Here is a 13834-nt window from a genome sequence, read left to right on the forward strand (position 1 = left end):
GGGGTCATGAGTTTGAGCCCCACATTGGACATAGAATTTACTCAAAGAGAGAGAAAGAGAGACTGAACCCATTAGGAGGGCAGGCTGGGATTGATCCAGCCTGCCAGCATAGCCCAGTCCTGGCACAGTGCCTCAAGTATGGTTTGCACTCAGTAGAATTCGTGAAAGGGAAAGAGTGGGAGAGGGGAGAGAGAGAAGGGAAGATGCCCCCTCAGGGAGAAGTGGGTGCTGTTTCATGTCACAGAAGAGCTAGAGAAATGGTCCAGAGACAGGGGAAGAGGAGTAGGCAGGTTGGCCCGTGATTCCAGCCCGCAGGCTCTGGTCAGTGGGCCTCAGGCCTCTCCCCTCCCCACAAAGGACAATATTTGGCTGGCCAAGCCCATCAGGGGTGTCCCAGCTCCTCCTGAGGGCTGCGGGGAGGAGAGGACGAGGCTGGTTGGCTAGAGGACAGGGTGCTGTGGACTTGGCCTGGGGTGGACAGCAGGCAAAGGAGATGTGGGCAGTATGCAGAGCAAGGGAGACTGGGCAAACACTCGGAACAGCGGGCAGGCATGATTTTATTGACTTGTGCAGAGTCCCCTGTGAGCTGGCTCAGGTTGTGGGCAAGGGACACAGAGCTGGCCAGGAAGGGCGGTGGGCAAGGGACACAGAGCTGGCCAGGAAGGGCGGTGGAGGTGGGAACTGGGCTAAGAAGGTTCTGGAAGGCAAGGGGAGCAAGCGGCTGCCCGGTCACTCAGTATGTGACGGACGTCTTCAGACTTGACTCCACCGTCTTCTTCAGGATGGTGTGGCCGCCGGAGCTGGAGCCAGAGCTGAAGCCGGAGCCGGACACAGAGCAGGGGCCCCAAACCGGGCCCTGCCCAGAGCCCAGGGTGACGCTGGAGCCTCCGGTCACGATGCTGGAGCAGCCAGACCCGAAGCTGCCTTTCCCGCCTCTGAGTCCACAAGCGCCCCCCAGGTCACCACCAGCTCCTCCAGACACAATGGTGCTGCCTCCCCCTACAGCTGCCAAGAAATGCGCCAGAGTCACTGCAGGGTCCTCAGCTCCCCACGGGGACCCCTCTCCCCAAGTCCCCTGATACTCACAGACAGTGACCTGGCTGGTGCATTCCCCAGACATCCTGATGGAGAAAGGACAAGAGAAGGAAATGCTAAGAAGGGCTGCAAAGAATGCATTCTCTATGCTTTTTAGCTTCTTGGAGCAGCTCCCATACCCAATCAGCAGATAAAACCCACAGTCCCGATTTTAAATCTCTGCCTCCCCGCCCCCCCAGCAGAATGGGTTGCCCTTAGTGGCTCGGAGTGCCAGGAAATCTCAGAATCCCCCTCAGCAAGGAGAGCACTGCAGTGACAGTCCATCGCCCTCTGCCCCCTCAGCTGAGTTCCCAGGCCCCCCACCTGCACTCCTCGGCCTCCAGCAGCCTGCGGTAGGTGGCGATCTCCACATCAAGGGCCAGCTTCGTGCCCATGAGCTCCTGGTACTCCCGCAGCATCCGGGCCAGGTCCTGCTTGGCCGCTCTCAGAGCAGCCTCCAGCTCCTCCAGCTTGGCCTGGGCGTCCTTCAGGGCCAGGTCCCCACGCTGCTCAGCATCAGCGATGGTGGCCTGCAGGTCGGCATTCTGGGATGGGTGTAGAAATGAGGGAGAAAGTGGCTGCAAGCCCAATACAGCCTCCCAAGTCACCTGCTGTGGATGGAGCTGAAAGCCCAGGGTAGACCACAATCTCATGAGCTCAAAATATCGATGGTCACCCCCACTTCCCCGTTGCTCTCATCCTAAGGGAACGCATTGCCTCTTCTGCTTCCTTAACTCCCCGAGTGGGTCAAATAGTGTCCCCAAAAATGTGACGTCCACCCAGAACTTCAGACTGTGGTCTTATTTGGAAAGAGGGTCTTTGCAAACGTAATGCATTAAGGACCACAAGATGATAGCATCCTGCATGCAAGATGAGCCCTAAATCCAATGAGTTGTGTCCCTAGAAAAAGACAAGAGAACACGGAGACAAGCACAGAGAGATGACGCCATGTGACAACGGAAGCAGGGACTGGAGTGATGCAACCGTAAGACAAGGAATGCCCAGGAGTCCCAGGGCCGCCAAAGGCTAGGAAAAGGCGAGGAAGGATTCCCCCGCCCAGCTCCTTCAGAGGGAGCGCACCTGCTAACACCCGATGGCATGCCTCTAGTCTCCAGAACTGAGAGAATACACGGTCTGGTGTTTTCAAGCCTCCAAGTTGGTGGTACTTTGTTATGGCAGCCACAGCAAACTCATCTGCTTCCTGTCTCACCTCCTCCGATGATCTTCCCCTATTTCTTCCCACTCCTGCCCTTAGCTCCTTACCCGAGGCACTTTACCTCTACCCAGGCACTTAATGCCCTTCCTGTCCTGTATGGAGCAGTATCTACAAGTCTCATTTTGAGGGTGACCACCATCCTTGATGGTTTGAGAACAGCCCCATTTCAAACACTTTGTCCTGTTATCAAAGTACAGTAAAACCTTGGTATGGGAGTGTAATTCATTCCGGAACCATGCTTGTAATCCAAAGCACTCCTATATCAAAGCGAATTTCAAGAACCATTGGCTCAGTTGTGATCATGTGACATTCAGTGTCACATACTACTCGTATTGCCAGACATCGCGCGTTTGTCAAGTCAAAATATGTTAGAAATGTTTGCTCGCCTTGCGGAACGCTCGCAGAACAAGTTCCTTGCAAGCCAAGGTTTTACTATATATCAAACCATGTGCATCGGTTTGGGGGTTGAGAAATATACTCTCTGAGCTTACCTCTCTGATCTGATAGAAAACTCCCAGAAGGGGAACAACTTCTCTATCTAATCTGCCATCCAGTGGGTTTACCTTCCTGTTTGGGTCAGGAAAGAAGGCATTCCCTAAAGGCTCTCATTATTCTAATCCCAGTGTAGTCTCATTCCATTCTATTCTATCCTATTCTATTCCATTCTATGTTTTTCTATTCTTTTCTTTTCTTTTGTATTCTATTCACAAGCACCTTGTTGTTGGGAAATATCATCTCTATCCTACAAATGAAGAAACGGAGGTTCAGAAAAGCGGTGAGGGGCAGAACTGGGACCCTAACCCGGGACAGCTGATGTCTGGTCCTAGACCGCGGGGCTCTGCCCTAGGTCTGGCACAAGAATACCCAGTCCACCATGTGTGTGCAGGAAAATGGGGCCGGGCAGGAAGAATTCCCAAGAGGGATTCTCGCAGGACAGGCACCTTGCTGTGTGGCAGAAGCTGTGGGTCCCAGATGTGGGGACAGAGTAGCACTCCTAAGTACTGGCTGCTGGGCTGAGGCTCCGCACCCTCAGTCACCCTGGTGAACGAACTGAGCTTAGAAAGTATCTGGGCTCTGCCCTTAGATACTGATTCCCTCAGTCTGACAGAGGCCCAGGGATCTGCATTTTAACAGACATTGCCGAGGCATTCGCAAGCAAGGAATTCCAATCTATGGACCAAACACTGGCAGCAAATTGAATAATAAGACCTGGTCACCTTCATCTCGGGTCCCGAATCACATCCCACAGGAGAGCAGGTGAGGATGGGTGGAGACTGCGTCTGGGCTTTGAATGGCCTGAGCTCCAAGGGCTTTCCCAGGGGGACCCCACCGGGGAGTGGACGGGTCACACGCGCCCTGCTTGCCGAGCTGAAGTGCGTGAGGAGCCCGCCTGATCTGCCGTCTCGGCTCTCAACCCTCTGCTGATCCCAAAACCGATTCTTCAGGTTTGGGGAAAGTGGGTGCAGAGCTACTGAGAGCTGATGAGTCTGTAATCCTTCACGTCTAGAAGTGAGGTCTCCAGGACTAGCAGGTAACCATGTCTCTCTCCTTGCTGCCCTCTCCCTCTCCCCCTGCCAGCCCACACCAGGCACCCACAGCATCACCTCCAACCCACACAAAGCATCTAAAGCATCTGCTTACGGAGGGCTCGCCCCCCCCCCATGCACCCCCATTCCACTTCCCATCTCGCCTGCCCCCTGAGTTCCTGGCTCTCACACTCCCCCAACGTGGGACCCAGAAAGTCAGCACCTAGCCTTAGAGTCTCCGCTGGGCTTGAGGAGTAAGACTCAAACGAAAAGACTAGAAAACAGATGGATTAACACTCTCCCCCAAGGAGCCAAAAGCCAAATGTACACCTGGCCATGAAAGGCAGCGCGAGCAGCGCCCCCTGGAGTTGTTCAGTGCAAAACACACACAGGCTTGAATTCAGAAGGAGGTCAAATTCCTCCGGAAATGGGGCTTGAGGTTCTCTCCACCCAAATTATCCAAAGCTTCAGCCAGTACTCAAACCTGGACACAAACCTAGCAGTGACCCTGGCACCAAGAGAGTACCGGGAGGGCCTGGGGAGCTCTGGGAGCCTTACCTGCTTCTTGAGGTTCTCAATCTGACTTTGCAGTCTCTGACTCGCCTGCTGCAACTGAGAAATCTGGACTTTGGTTTCCTTCATGCTATCCCCGTGAAGCTGGGCAGACGCCTGAAGCTCCTGGTACTGAGGGGGACAGAGGTGACACCATTAGTTGAGAGGACCTTCACCTTTGACCCCAAGACCATGAGAAACATCGTGTCCCCAATTCTTCGCCTCCTCGCATCCTCACTCGGAATGCAGGTGAAACGCTGAAGGCAGGACACGGTGGGATGAGCCCACGCCAGTCTGGGCTGGTGTCCCCTGGTTTCCCTCACTGTCCCCTTCCTGGAGAGGGGAAGTGGCTATGCCCACCCAGCCCTGGAGCCCCAGGGAGGTTATCAGAACTGCCCCAAGGGGACCGAGGGGGACGACCACCCTGGGGCATGGGCATGGAGACACAGCCCTTTGCAGCCCGGTGCTGCCCCCTGGCCTTGGCACCTTGGTCTGGTACAGCATCTCGGCCTCGGCTTTGCTGTTCCGGGCAATCTCCTCGTACCGGGCACGGACCTCAGCGATGATGTCACTGAAGTCCAAGCAGCGGTTGTTGTCCATGGACAGCACCACGGACGTGTCGCTGGCCTGGGTCTGGAGCTGGTTCAGCTCCTGCAGAGAAGACTGACTCAGTGTCCACCTGCCCTTGCTCCCTTTCCCCCTTGGAGTCCCGGGCAGGTTGTCAGGATGCCTGACTTCTGCCCACACTCCGTCAGGGGGCAGCCCTCATTCCCCTGGGTGGTGCTGAGCATGCCCTCTGTTGTCTCCTCTCCTGAAAAGGAGGGTTGTAGGAGGTGATGTCTGATGACTCTTGCAGCGTGGACATTAAAGGTAAATGTCCTGCAAGTTCGAAATCGCCTGGTCCCCATCACTGCCCTGACTTCTTATCACACCTGCCTCCCTCTCGCTCCTTCTGTTCCAACCCCCACAGCCTCTTCATTTCCACAAAGATACCAGTGCTCCACTGGGGGCCCTGCGCTCCGCCTGCAATTCCCTGGTTCCACCTGCCTGGTTAACTTCCCCACCAGCCTTCTAATCTTCTCTCAAACTTTGTCTTCCAAATAAGGCCCCTCAGGGTGCCTGGGTGGCTCAGTCGGGTAAACGTCCGACTTCGGCTCAAGTCATGATCTCGTGGTTTGTGAGTTTGAGCCCCGCATCGGGCTCTGTGCTGACAGCTCAGAGCCTGGAGCCTGTTTCGGATTCTGTGTCTCCCTCTCTCCCTGCCCCTCCCCCACCTGTGCTCTGTCTCTCTCGGTCTATCGAAAAAAGTAAACGTAAAAAAAAAAAAAAATTAATTAAGGCCACTCTGACCACCCTATCTGAAATTGCCACCTGCCTTACCCCCTCCCCACCTTCTTAAGCCCCCTTTCCCTGCTCTGATTTTTCCTGTTGGCCATAGCACTGATCGCGTTCTAACATACTCTACAATTTACTTCTTTAGTAGGTCTGTTGTTTATTGCCTGTCTCCCAACAGAAAGCAGGCGTTGTGATTTGTGTCTGGTTATTGACTAGTGCATCTCCAGGACCTAGCAATCCACACAGTACATTCTCAGTATTTGCTTGTCAAATGTCTGCATGACTGGATCCAAGTCACCCTAACCAGGCTTCGCCTCCTGGCCACTCCCACTGTGGCCAGGGAGCCTGCCGGCCCCATCCCCTCCCCTCCCTCCCACCTGCCCTCAGCAGACCACCACCCTGCATTGGTGGATCCTCACTTCTTCATACAGATGCCTCAAGAAGCAGAAGTACCCTTGCAGAGACTCCAGTGTGCCTTCTAGCTCCATCTGGCTCAGGAAAACCCCATCCGCATCCTGGGGACAGGAAGACAGAAGCCATGTACTCCCACTTCCTGCTTGTGGGTCCCACTCTGGCTCAGGAATTCTGGTCGCGCACTGCCCAACACTCATCCACAGCTCTCCCCGCAGACCCACTCTTTCCTCCTCCAACCCCGCCCCGCCCTGTTCTCCCTTTTGCCTGACACTGACCCACACTGCCTTCAGGAAGCCTTCCCGGATTACTCTCAACCAGTTCTGCTTCTTCCACTCCCTCCCCACCCTCTCCCACAGTGACACCCAGAGCTCATCATGCAGTGCTTCCATCCGATCTTGTCCTGGGGTCCCTCTGTCTACATAGATGTCTCATTTCCCTGGGGTCCCCTACAGGCTGCATGAGATCATGTGCTGCATTAGGATTCCCACCCCCTGCCCTCCCAGCCCTGAATTGGGCTTTAAAGGTGCGTGGTGGGTGCTCAGGATCCGCAGGAAGCAGCTGGACACCCCCCCCCTCACCTTTTTTAGGACCACAAAGTCATTCTCAAGTGTGGCGTGCCTGTAGGCCTCCTGCTCATACCTGTCAAATACGTACAGAAGGACGACGCCTGAGGTGGTGAGATCAGAACCCATGCCCCTCCTCCAAGCACAACCTCCCAGAAAAGGCCCCTCTTGCCTTTAGATGCTTCCAAGCAGGACACATCACCAGCCAGCTCCCCTACCTTCCCTATCAGGAGGTCATTGTCACAATCTGGCTATGACCCTCTCCACTCTTTCAGCCCGTGTCCACCTGACCACCTGAGGCCACTTTCCTTCATGTCTATAAGGCACATTCCCACACCTCTCCTCACTACTCACAATCGTCACGCGAAGGGGACATTTTGGATTGTGTCAGGGAGATCACGTGACTTTGCCCAAGTCGTAGATAATTAGGTGGCGCGAGCGGATCTAAGACCAGCTCTCCCGGTCCCGATCCTGGGCTCTTTGCAGGACCCACCCCGCCTCGCAAGCCATCCTCCCAATGGCTCTGGGAGATGAGAAGAGCAGGTGACGTGTTCCCAACCTACAGGTAAGGAACTGAGGCCGGCAAAGGTAAAAGGCCACACGGCTACCCCTTGCTCACGGTCGCCAAACCCCAGCCTCTGGTTAGTCCAGGGCTCTCTCCACACCACCAGGTGACCTAGGCGGGGAGCCCAGAAACACAGCCCAGCTGTGAATCATGCCACAAGGCTGGGGATGGTCCCCCTAAATGGATTCCCTTCCACTACCGAGACCAGAGAACATCTGAGTCATGTTAGCCCACAGCTTGCTCAACAGGATTGATCGAGGAAAAACCCACTGCGGCATTGTTTAAACAGGCCCCTCCCAGCCCTGACCGGACACGTGGCCCTTGTAGCTGGATCTATTGGAACTGAGGCTCTCTAGACCTGGGCATCAGGCACTGTGGGGCCTCCTTACCTGTGACAGCGGGGCACCCTGAGAATCAGAGGGCTTGGGATGCCGCAGGGAGGCCACCCATGTGTCTCTGGGAACTCAGCATGTGGGAGACCCTCCAACCAACAGCCCCGATCCAAATCCTCCTGGAGCCCACCCGGGCCCCCGGGGGCACTGGGGTTTGCCTACTTGGCCTTATACTCCTCCTCCTGGTCCTGGCAAAACTTCAGCTCGGCATCCAGGGCCCCTCGTTCTCTCTGGAGCTGCTCCAGCCACCTCTTGAGCTGGGCCACATAGGCCTCGAAGAAAGACTCCAGGCCCTGGGGACTGTCGCTTACCCCCTGCTGCTGTAGCAAGTGCCACTTAGTCTCCAGGACCTTGTTCTGCTGCTCCAGGAACCGCACCTGCAGCACAAACAGAGGGTCCCTGAGGCTCCGGTAGGACTCCCTGGCCACAGGCTCTGGAAAGTCAAGCCCCAGGAACCCCCACCACCACCACTTAGCCCACCTTTCCCCTACCTCCCAAATCCAGCCTGGGCAGGGGCAGCCTCACGCCCTCGCATGAGGCTCTGAGCACATCAAAATGATCAGGATGGCTAACAGGGGAGGGGCTTCCCACTGCTGAACAACTGTTCTCTGTCCCTATGCCCCAACCATAGAACAGCAGGGCCTCAGCCTAATCAGGACTGCAGTTAAACCACTGGAAGGACTTCCTCACTGCAGAAGTGATTAGAAAAGTGGTAGCCAAGGAACCTTCTCCATTCCCAAACCCACCGAGGACAGTTCCTCCGAGGGAGGCCCAGAGAGAAGGGCTTAGCCGAGTTGACCCTCACCTTGTCAATGAAGGAAGCAAACTGGTTGTTGAGGGTCCTGATCTCTTGGGTCTCCTGAGTCCGTACCGCCTGGAACTGGGAGTCAATCTCAATCTTCAAGGGGGTCAGCAGACTGTGGTCGATGGTCACTTCCCGGATGCCCCCCGGAGGGCACAGGGAAAGCCCAGGCCCACAGCGGCCCTCCCCAAGCCACACCCCTAGCCTTCCCCCTGATGCCCAGGCCCTCCCACGAAAGCCCCCCCTGCGCCCCCCAAAACAACCGAAGCTCCTGCTACTGAAGCTGCCTCTGCCACAGCCCCCAGAGCGAGGAGAGCAGGCCGAGCGAACACTGAAGCCCCTCTGGGCCTGGCAGGAGGGGTGAGACATGGTAGAGACGGAAGGTCACACAGCTGCAGGCAGACAGACGGACAATAATCGAAGTGTGTGAGTTCCTGCCCCGAGGCCCCAGCACGAGACTTTTATCCCCTCCCATGCCTGGGCTGGGCCTTGGGGAGCAAGATGTTCTTGGCCTGACTGTATCTGTCACTGGCTCCAGCTGACCTATTCCGACACGGCTGGAGAACAGGGGCCCAACACGTGCGGAGCCCAAGGGAGAAGGAGGCCCAGACCCTGCCCTCGGAGCTCCCAGGCCAGCAAGAGAGCTGGGCCCGTCCCAAAGACAAGGAAGCAGCCAGAGACCTGGACCCCGGGGCTGGGGGTGGGAGCGATGGCTCCGAGCAGTCACTGTGGGTCATTCAAGGAAGGCTTCCCAGAGAAGGAGATGGGGGGGGTGGGAAAGGAGAGACGGGGTTCAGATGGAGCATCTGAGTGCCCAGGAGACACTGGACAGAAGAGAGTGAAGCTTCTCGAGGGAGAATCTACCTACAATAATTGGAGAAGGAAGGCGCTTGGTGGCAGTAGGAGAAACTACGAGGTTAATAGAGGTGTTATTGTCATCGTTGGCCGAAAGACGCTCCAGGATTTGGAAATGAAACCGAAAAACAGGGTGTCCAAGTCCCTCCTCTTGCTCAACCCAGCAATCATCCATGAGGCGCCACCCCACTCCAACCAGGCATCTCCATCCAGGATCTGGGCAAGTGGCGCATTTCCAAGCCCAGCCTGTGTCCCCGCTCCTTCCACAGGCACGCAGCCCAGGCCCATCCACTTGGGTCACACACTGAGTGTATCAGCTTACAGATCAGAGGCACCTGGGCTCTGAAGTAAAATATGCATTTAGAAAAATACTCCCGGGGAAAGTGGGTGATGGGCATTGAGGAGGGCACCCGTTGGGATGAGCACTGGGTGTTGTATGGAAACCAATTTGACAATAAATTTCATATTAAAAAAATAAGAAGAGGGGCGCCTGGGTGGCTCAGTCGGTGAAGCGTCCGACTTCGGCTCAGGTCATGATCTCACGGTCCGTGAGTTCGAGCCCCTCGTCAGGCTCTGGGCTGACGGCTCTGGGCTGACAGCTCGGAGCCTGGAGCCTGCTTCCGATTCTGTGTCTCCCTCTCTCTCAGCCCCTCCCCCGTTCATGCTCTGCCTCTCTCTGTCTCAAAAATAAATAAACGTTAAAAAAAAAATTTTTTTTAATAAAAAATAAAAAAATAAGAAGAAAAAGAAAAATCCTCCCTTGGGGTACTGGGAGCAGACACGGGAGTCCGGAGCTCCCCCCAGGATAGATTCTGTGTCTGCCCTCTGGTATTCTGTGAGCCTCCCACCAGGTCCAGGACGCCTGGTAGGGGGCATCCAGCCACCACCACTGAAGCTCCCTGAAGCTCCTCCACTGCTGGTGAGCAGCATTGGACAGCTCGGATTTTTAGAAATTTCTAAAGTTCCTTCTTTATATGGTGGGAGGGCAATTTCTTCCTCCCCGCCACCCGCCTGCTCCTAGAGCCGGATGGCCCCTGATACTAGGATACTGTGCCTTTGATAACGCAACTCAAAGCAAGAATAAGCAGGGACTCGGCACAATGGACACTCAAGGTACATGCTATGAGGAAGTCAGTCCTAGCAATGTGAACCATCCTGCGGCTGCCCTACCCGCAGGCCAGACAACAGTGAGCAAGTCTCCCCTCCCTGCAGAGGATTAGAAGCCCCTTCCTCCTTCTTCTCGCCCCACTTGGCACACCCCTGAACGAAGCGGAACCACAGATGACCTCAAGGGGAAGAAGCGGTGGGGCCTTCGGTGGGGAGAACAAAGGAGATCAAAGCGCTAAGGGGCCAGGTGAGGAAGAGAAGAAGAGCCGAAAAGATCCCAGCAGGAAATCCGAGTGTGCCATGGAGAGGGAGGCAGCGTGGAGCAACTCTGGGGTCTAGAAAGAGAATCGGGGAAATGGGCTGAATCCCGCTGAGGACTCACCTCCAAACCCTCCCCCCTGGGGACCACCTTGCAGCCACAAGGAAAGCCAGATGCCTGCCTTCCAGGCTCCGTGAACGTGCTTGAGAAACGTCTCTGTGAACTGGACTCTACCACCCCTCCCCCGGTATTAAGGGTGGAGGACAGAGATCACGGTGGGATGGCACCAAATCCACCTCCCTAGAACTTCCTCATATTTGTAATGTTATAGAATAGTAAAGCCAGAGTGAACTTCAAGGGCATCTGACCAATGCCCCCATTTTACACTTAAAGACTGAGGCCCCATAGGGTGTAGGGCGGGGTGCAGAGACTTGTGCACCCTTGGGTAACCTAAGGGATGGCACCAGCTGACCTCTAAGCCTGCTTTGACCCATCACTCTGTGATCTGAGTGACTTTTGCTCAAGGCCACCCACACAGCTGATCAGGCTGGAGCCAGGACCACCACTCAGCTCAGGCCACCGTCCCACGGAGCAACCCACTAAGCCCTTGGTCATAACTTGTCCACCACTCTATCCAGCTCAGGGTCTGGCATACGCTAGGCACCAATAAGTATTTGTTTTAAGACATGAGTCCTTATCCGTGACTGTCACACCCAAGGACCTTCTTGAATCGCCCCGGTTCTCAAATGCTGCTGTTTCCTTCCATTAAAAATAATAATAAGGGGCGCCTGGATGGCTCAGTCGGTTAAGCACCCGACTTCAGCTCAGGTCATGAGCTCATGGTCTGTGAGTTCGAGCGCCACGTCGGGCTCTGTGCTGACAGCTCAGAGCCTGGAGCCTGCTTTGGATTCTATGTCTCTCTCTGCCTCTCCCCCACTCACACTCAGTCTCTCTCTCTCTCTCTCTCTCAAAATTAAATAAACATTAAAAACAATTTTAAAAAAATAAAATCAAAATCAAGAAATCAAAAATAAATAAATAAATAAATAAGTAGGGGCGCCTGGGTGGTTCAGTCGGTTGAGCGTCCGACTTCAGCTCAGGTCATGATCTTGCAGTTGGCGGGTTTGAGCCCCGCGTGGGCCTCTGTGCTGACAGCTCGGAGCCTGGAGTCTGCTCCGGATTCTGTGTCTCACTCTCTCTCTGCCCTTCCCCACTCGTACTCTGTCTCTCTCTCTCTCTCTCTCAAAAATAAATAAACATTAAAATTTTTTTTTGAAATAAATAAATAAATAAACAATCATTCAGTGATGGAGAGAATGCTGACGCAGTTTGGAGATTTGAATGCGAGGCCCTCACGGCCTGAGCGATCTGCTCTGGTACACAAAGGTGCACGGAGAGGTCTCAATTCATGCAGCAGCCGAAGGACAAACAGCTCGAATCGCGGACTTCACACCAAACCCGGGAGTGTGAAGGCTCTGATGGGTCACGGTTGTGGTCACGGTTACGGCTGTCCTCAGGCTCCCTGCTCCCGGTTAACCCTCCTCAGCCACACCTCCTGCTCTGTAGCCCCTGACCACTTGGGCCCACCTTCAGGAAAGTGCCAGGCTGGCACCGCTTCTTGAAACTCCCGGGGACCCTAAGCTTGCCCCTGGCCACCGCTAGAATTCCCCAACCTCTTTGGCTCAAGCCTGTCCTGCCTGCGCAATTTCTTGACCCAAATGCCATTCGTTACTCACATTTATTCAATTTTGTATCAACAAAATGTGATTGAGCACCGACTGCGTGCGGGAGCCTGTTCTGAAGATTAAGAATTCAGCAAAGGGCAAAGCCCAGCCCCCGCACCAAGAAAGCCTAGAGTCTCGTGGAGACACACACAGTGAACAGGTAATTAGACAAGTATTTCATTGCAATTACAATAAGGAAAGAAAACTATACAACATGAAACAGGCCTAACCTAGCTGATCCCCTGATTTATCCTTGAGCGTGCCAGGAACACTCATGCCTCAGAGCCTTTGCATTTGCTGTTCCTTCTTCCTGGAACGCTCCTCCGCCGATACCCATGCCTACAAGTCACCTTCTCTGCTGCCTTAAAACCAAAATTGCAACCCTGGGTCCATCCCTCCTCTGACACTTTTCGTCCATTTCTCTGCTTGCTTTCTTTCCACTTAGCTCCTGGCACTTCCTAACATTCCATGTACTTTACTTACTCCCCACAGCAGACTGTGAGCCTCATGAGGGCAGGCATTTGGCCCCTTTGTTCATTTATGTATCTTCTGCACTTAGAATGGCACCTGGCAGGGGCGCCTGGGTGGCTCAGGCAGTTAAGCATCTGACTCTTGATTTCAGCTCAGGTCACGATCTCGTGGTTTGTGAGCTCAAGCTCCACATCAGGCTCTGCGCTGACAGCCCGGAGCCCGCTTGGGATTCTTACTCTACCTTTCTCTCTGCCCCTCCCCCACCCACTCTCTGTCTCTCTCCCAAAATAAACAAAAATAAACTTAAAAAAAAAAAAAAAAAAAAAGAATGGTGCCTGGCATACAGGAGGCACTTACTAAATACCTTATGAATGAATGGATCCCCGTTCAGTTTCGTTTCATTGATTTCCTTCCATCTTTCAACCTCTGGAGGTCCTTGCGACTCTTAATTCTCTGAAGCATTGGTCAATCCCCAACCGACCACTGAAGGTGGGGGGCATGAATGCATTTGAGAAACATGGTCGTGTGCCTGTGTGTCTGTGTGTGTGTGTGTGTGTGTGTGTGTGTGTGTGTTTATTGAACTCCTGCTTTGGGTCAGCACTGAGCTACATGATACAGGAGATAACAAATGGATCCCATCCCCGTTCTGAAGGAATATATAGTCCCACGGAGGATACACATATGAATACAGAATGGGAGGTGGTCTGAGAGGGGCCGCACCGGGTTGTAAGTTGGTGTGTTGGCGTAACAGTGGGGAATTCCTCTTTTGGAAGAACCTTGACCCAGGGTCCTGGTCTTGGAGGAAAGCAAGGGCAGACTCAGGTAGCATGCCACTGGACGCCCTCCCTTTACATCCTCCCAGGGTCTGTGCTTTTGGGTCTTATGCTCAGCTATTTGGGAATCTACCCAGTCATACTTTTCTCCAGGCCCCATTTTTTTTTTAATTTTTTTTTTCAACGTTTATTTATTTTTGGGACAG

The 13834-nt window shown here is 54.4% G+C and overlaps 1 protein-coding gene across 1 annotated transcript; it reads right to left on the minus strand.

Moving 5' to 3' along the window:
• Positions 1 to 536: 536 nt before the first annotated feature.
• On the minus strand, positions 537 to 8919 carry KRT78 (keratin 78). The gene is made up of 10 exons (XM_045463117.1): positions 8443 to 8919; positions 7800 to 8014; positions 6696 to 6756; positions 6123 to 6218; positions 4855 to 5019; positions 4375 to 4500; positions 1399 to 1619; positions 1087 to 1121; positions 643 to 1005; positions 537 to 607 (listed from the first exon to the last, which is right to left on the minus strand). The coding sequence occupies exons 1-9, from the start codon at positions 8806 to 8808 to the stop codon at positions 734 to 736; spliced, it is 1557 nt and encodes a 518-aa protein (XP_045319073.1). The 5' UTR covers positions 8809 to 8919; the 3' UTR covers positions 537 to 607; positions 643 to 733.
• Positions 8920 to 13834: the final 4915 nt, after the last annotated feature.

The sequence above is a fragment of the Leopardus geoffroyi genome, chromosome B4 (assembly GCF_018350155.1).
Source record: "Leopardus geoffroyi isolate Oge1 chromosome B4, O.geoffroyi_Oge1_pat1.0, whole genome shotgun sequence".
Lineage (NCBI taxonomy): Eukaryota > Metazoa > Chordata > Mammalia > Carnivora > Felidae > Leopardus > Leopardus geoffroyi.

Bases quoted from the DNA above. Each gene is read 5' to 3' on its own strand.
- KRT78 (XM_045463117.1), bottom strand. From the start codon at position 8,808: ATGTCTCACCCCTCCTGCCAGGCCCAGAGGGGCTTCAGTGTTCGCTCG. The intron at 8,015-8,442 runs GTGAGGGTCAAC...TTTGTGCTGCAG, and splicing joins TTGCTTCCTTCATTGACAAG to GTGCGGTTCCTGGAGCAGCA. The intron at 1,006-1,086 runs GTGAGTATCAGG...ATTTCTTGGCAG, and splicing joins CACCAGCCAGGTCACTGTCT to CTGTAGGGGGAGGCAGCACC.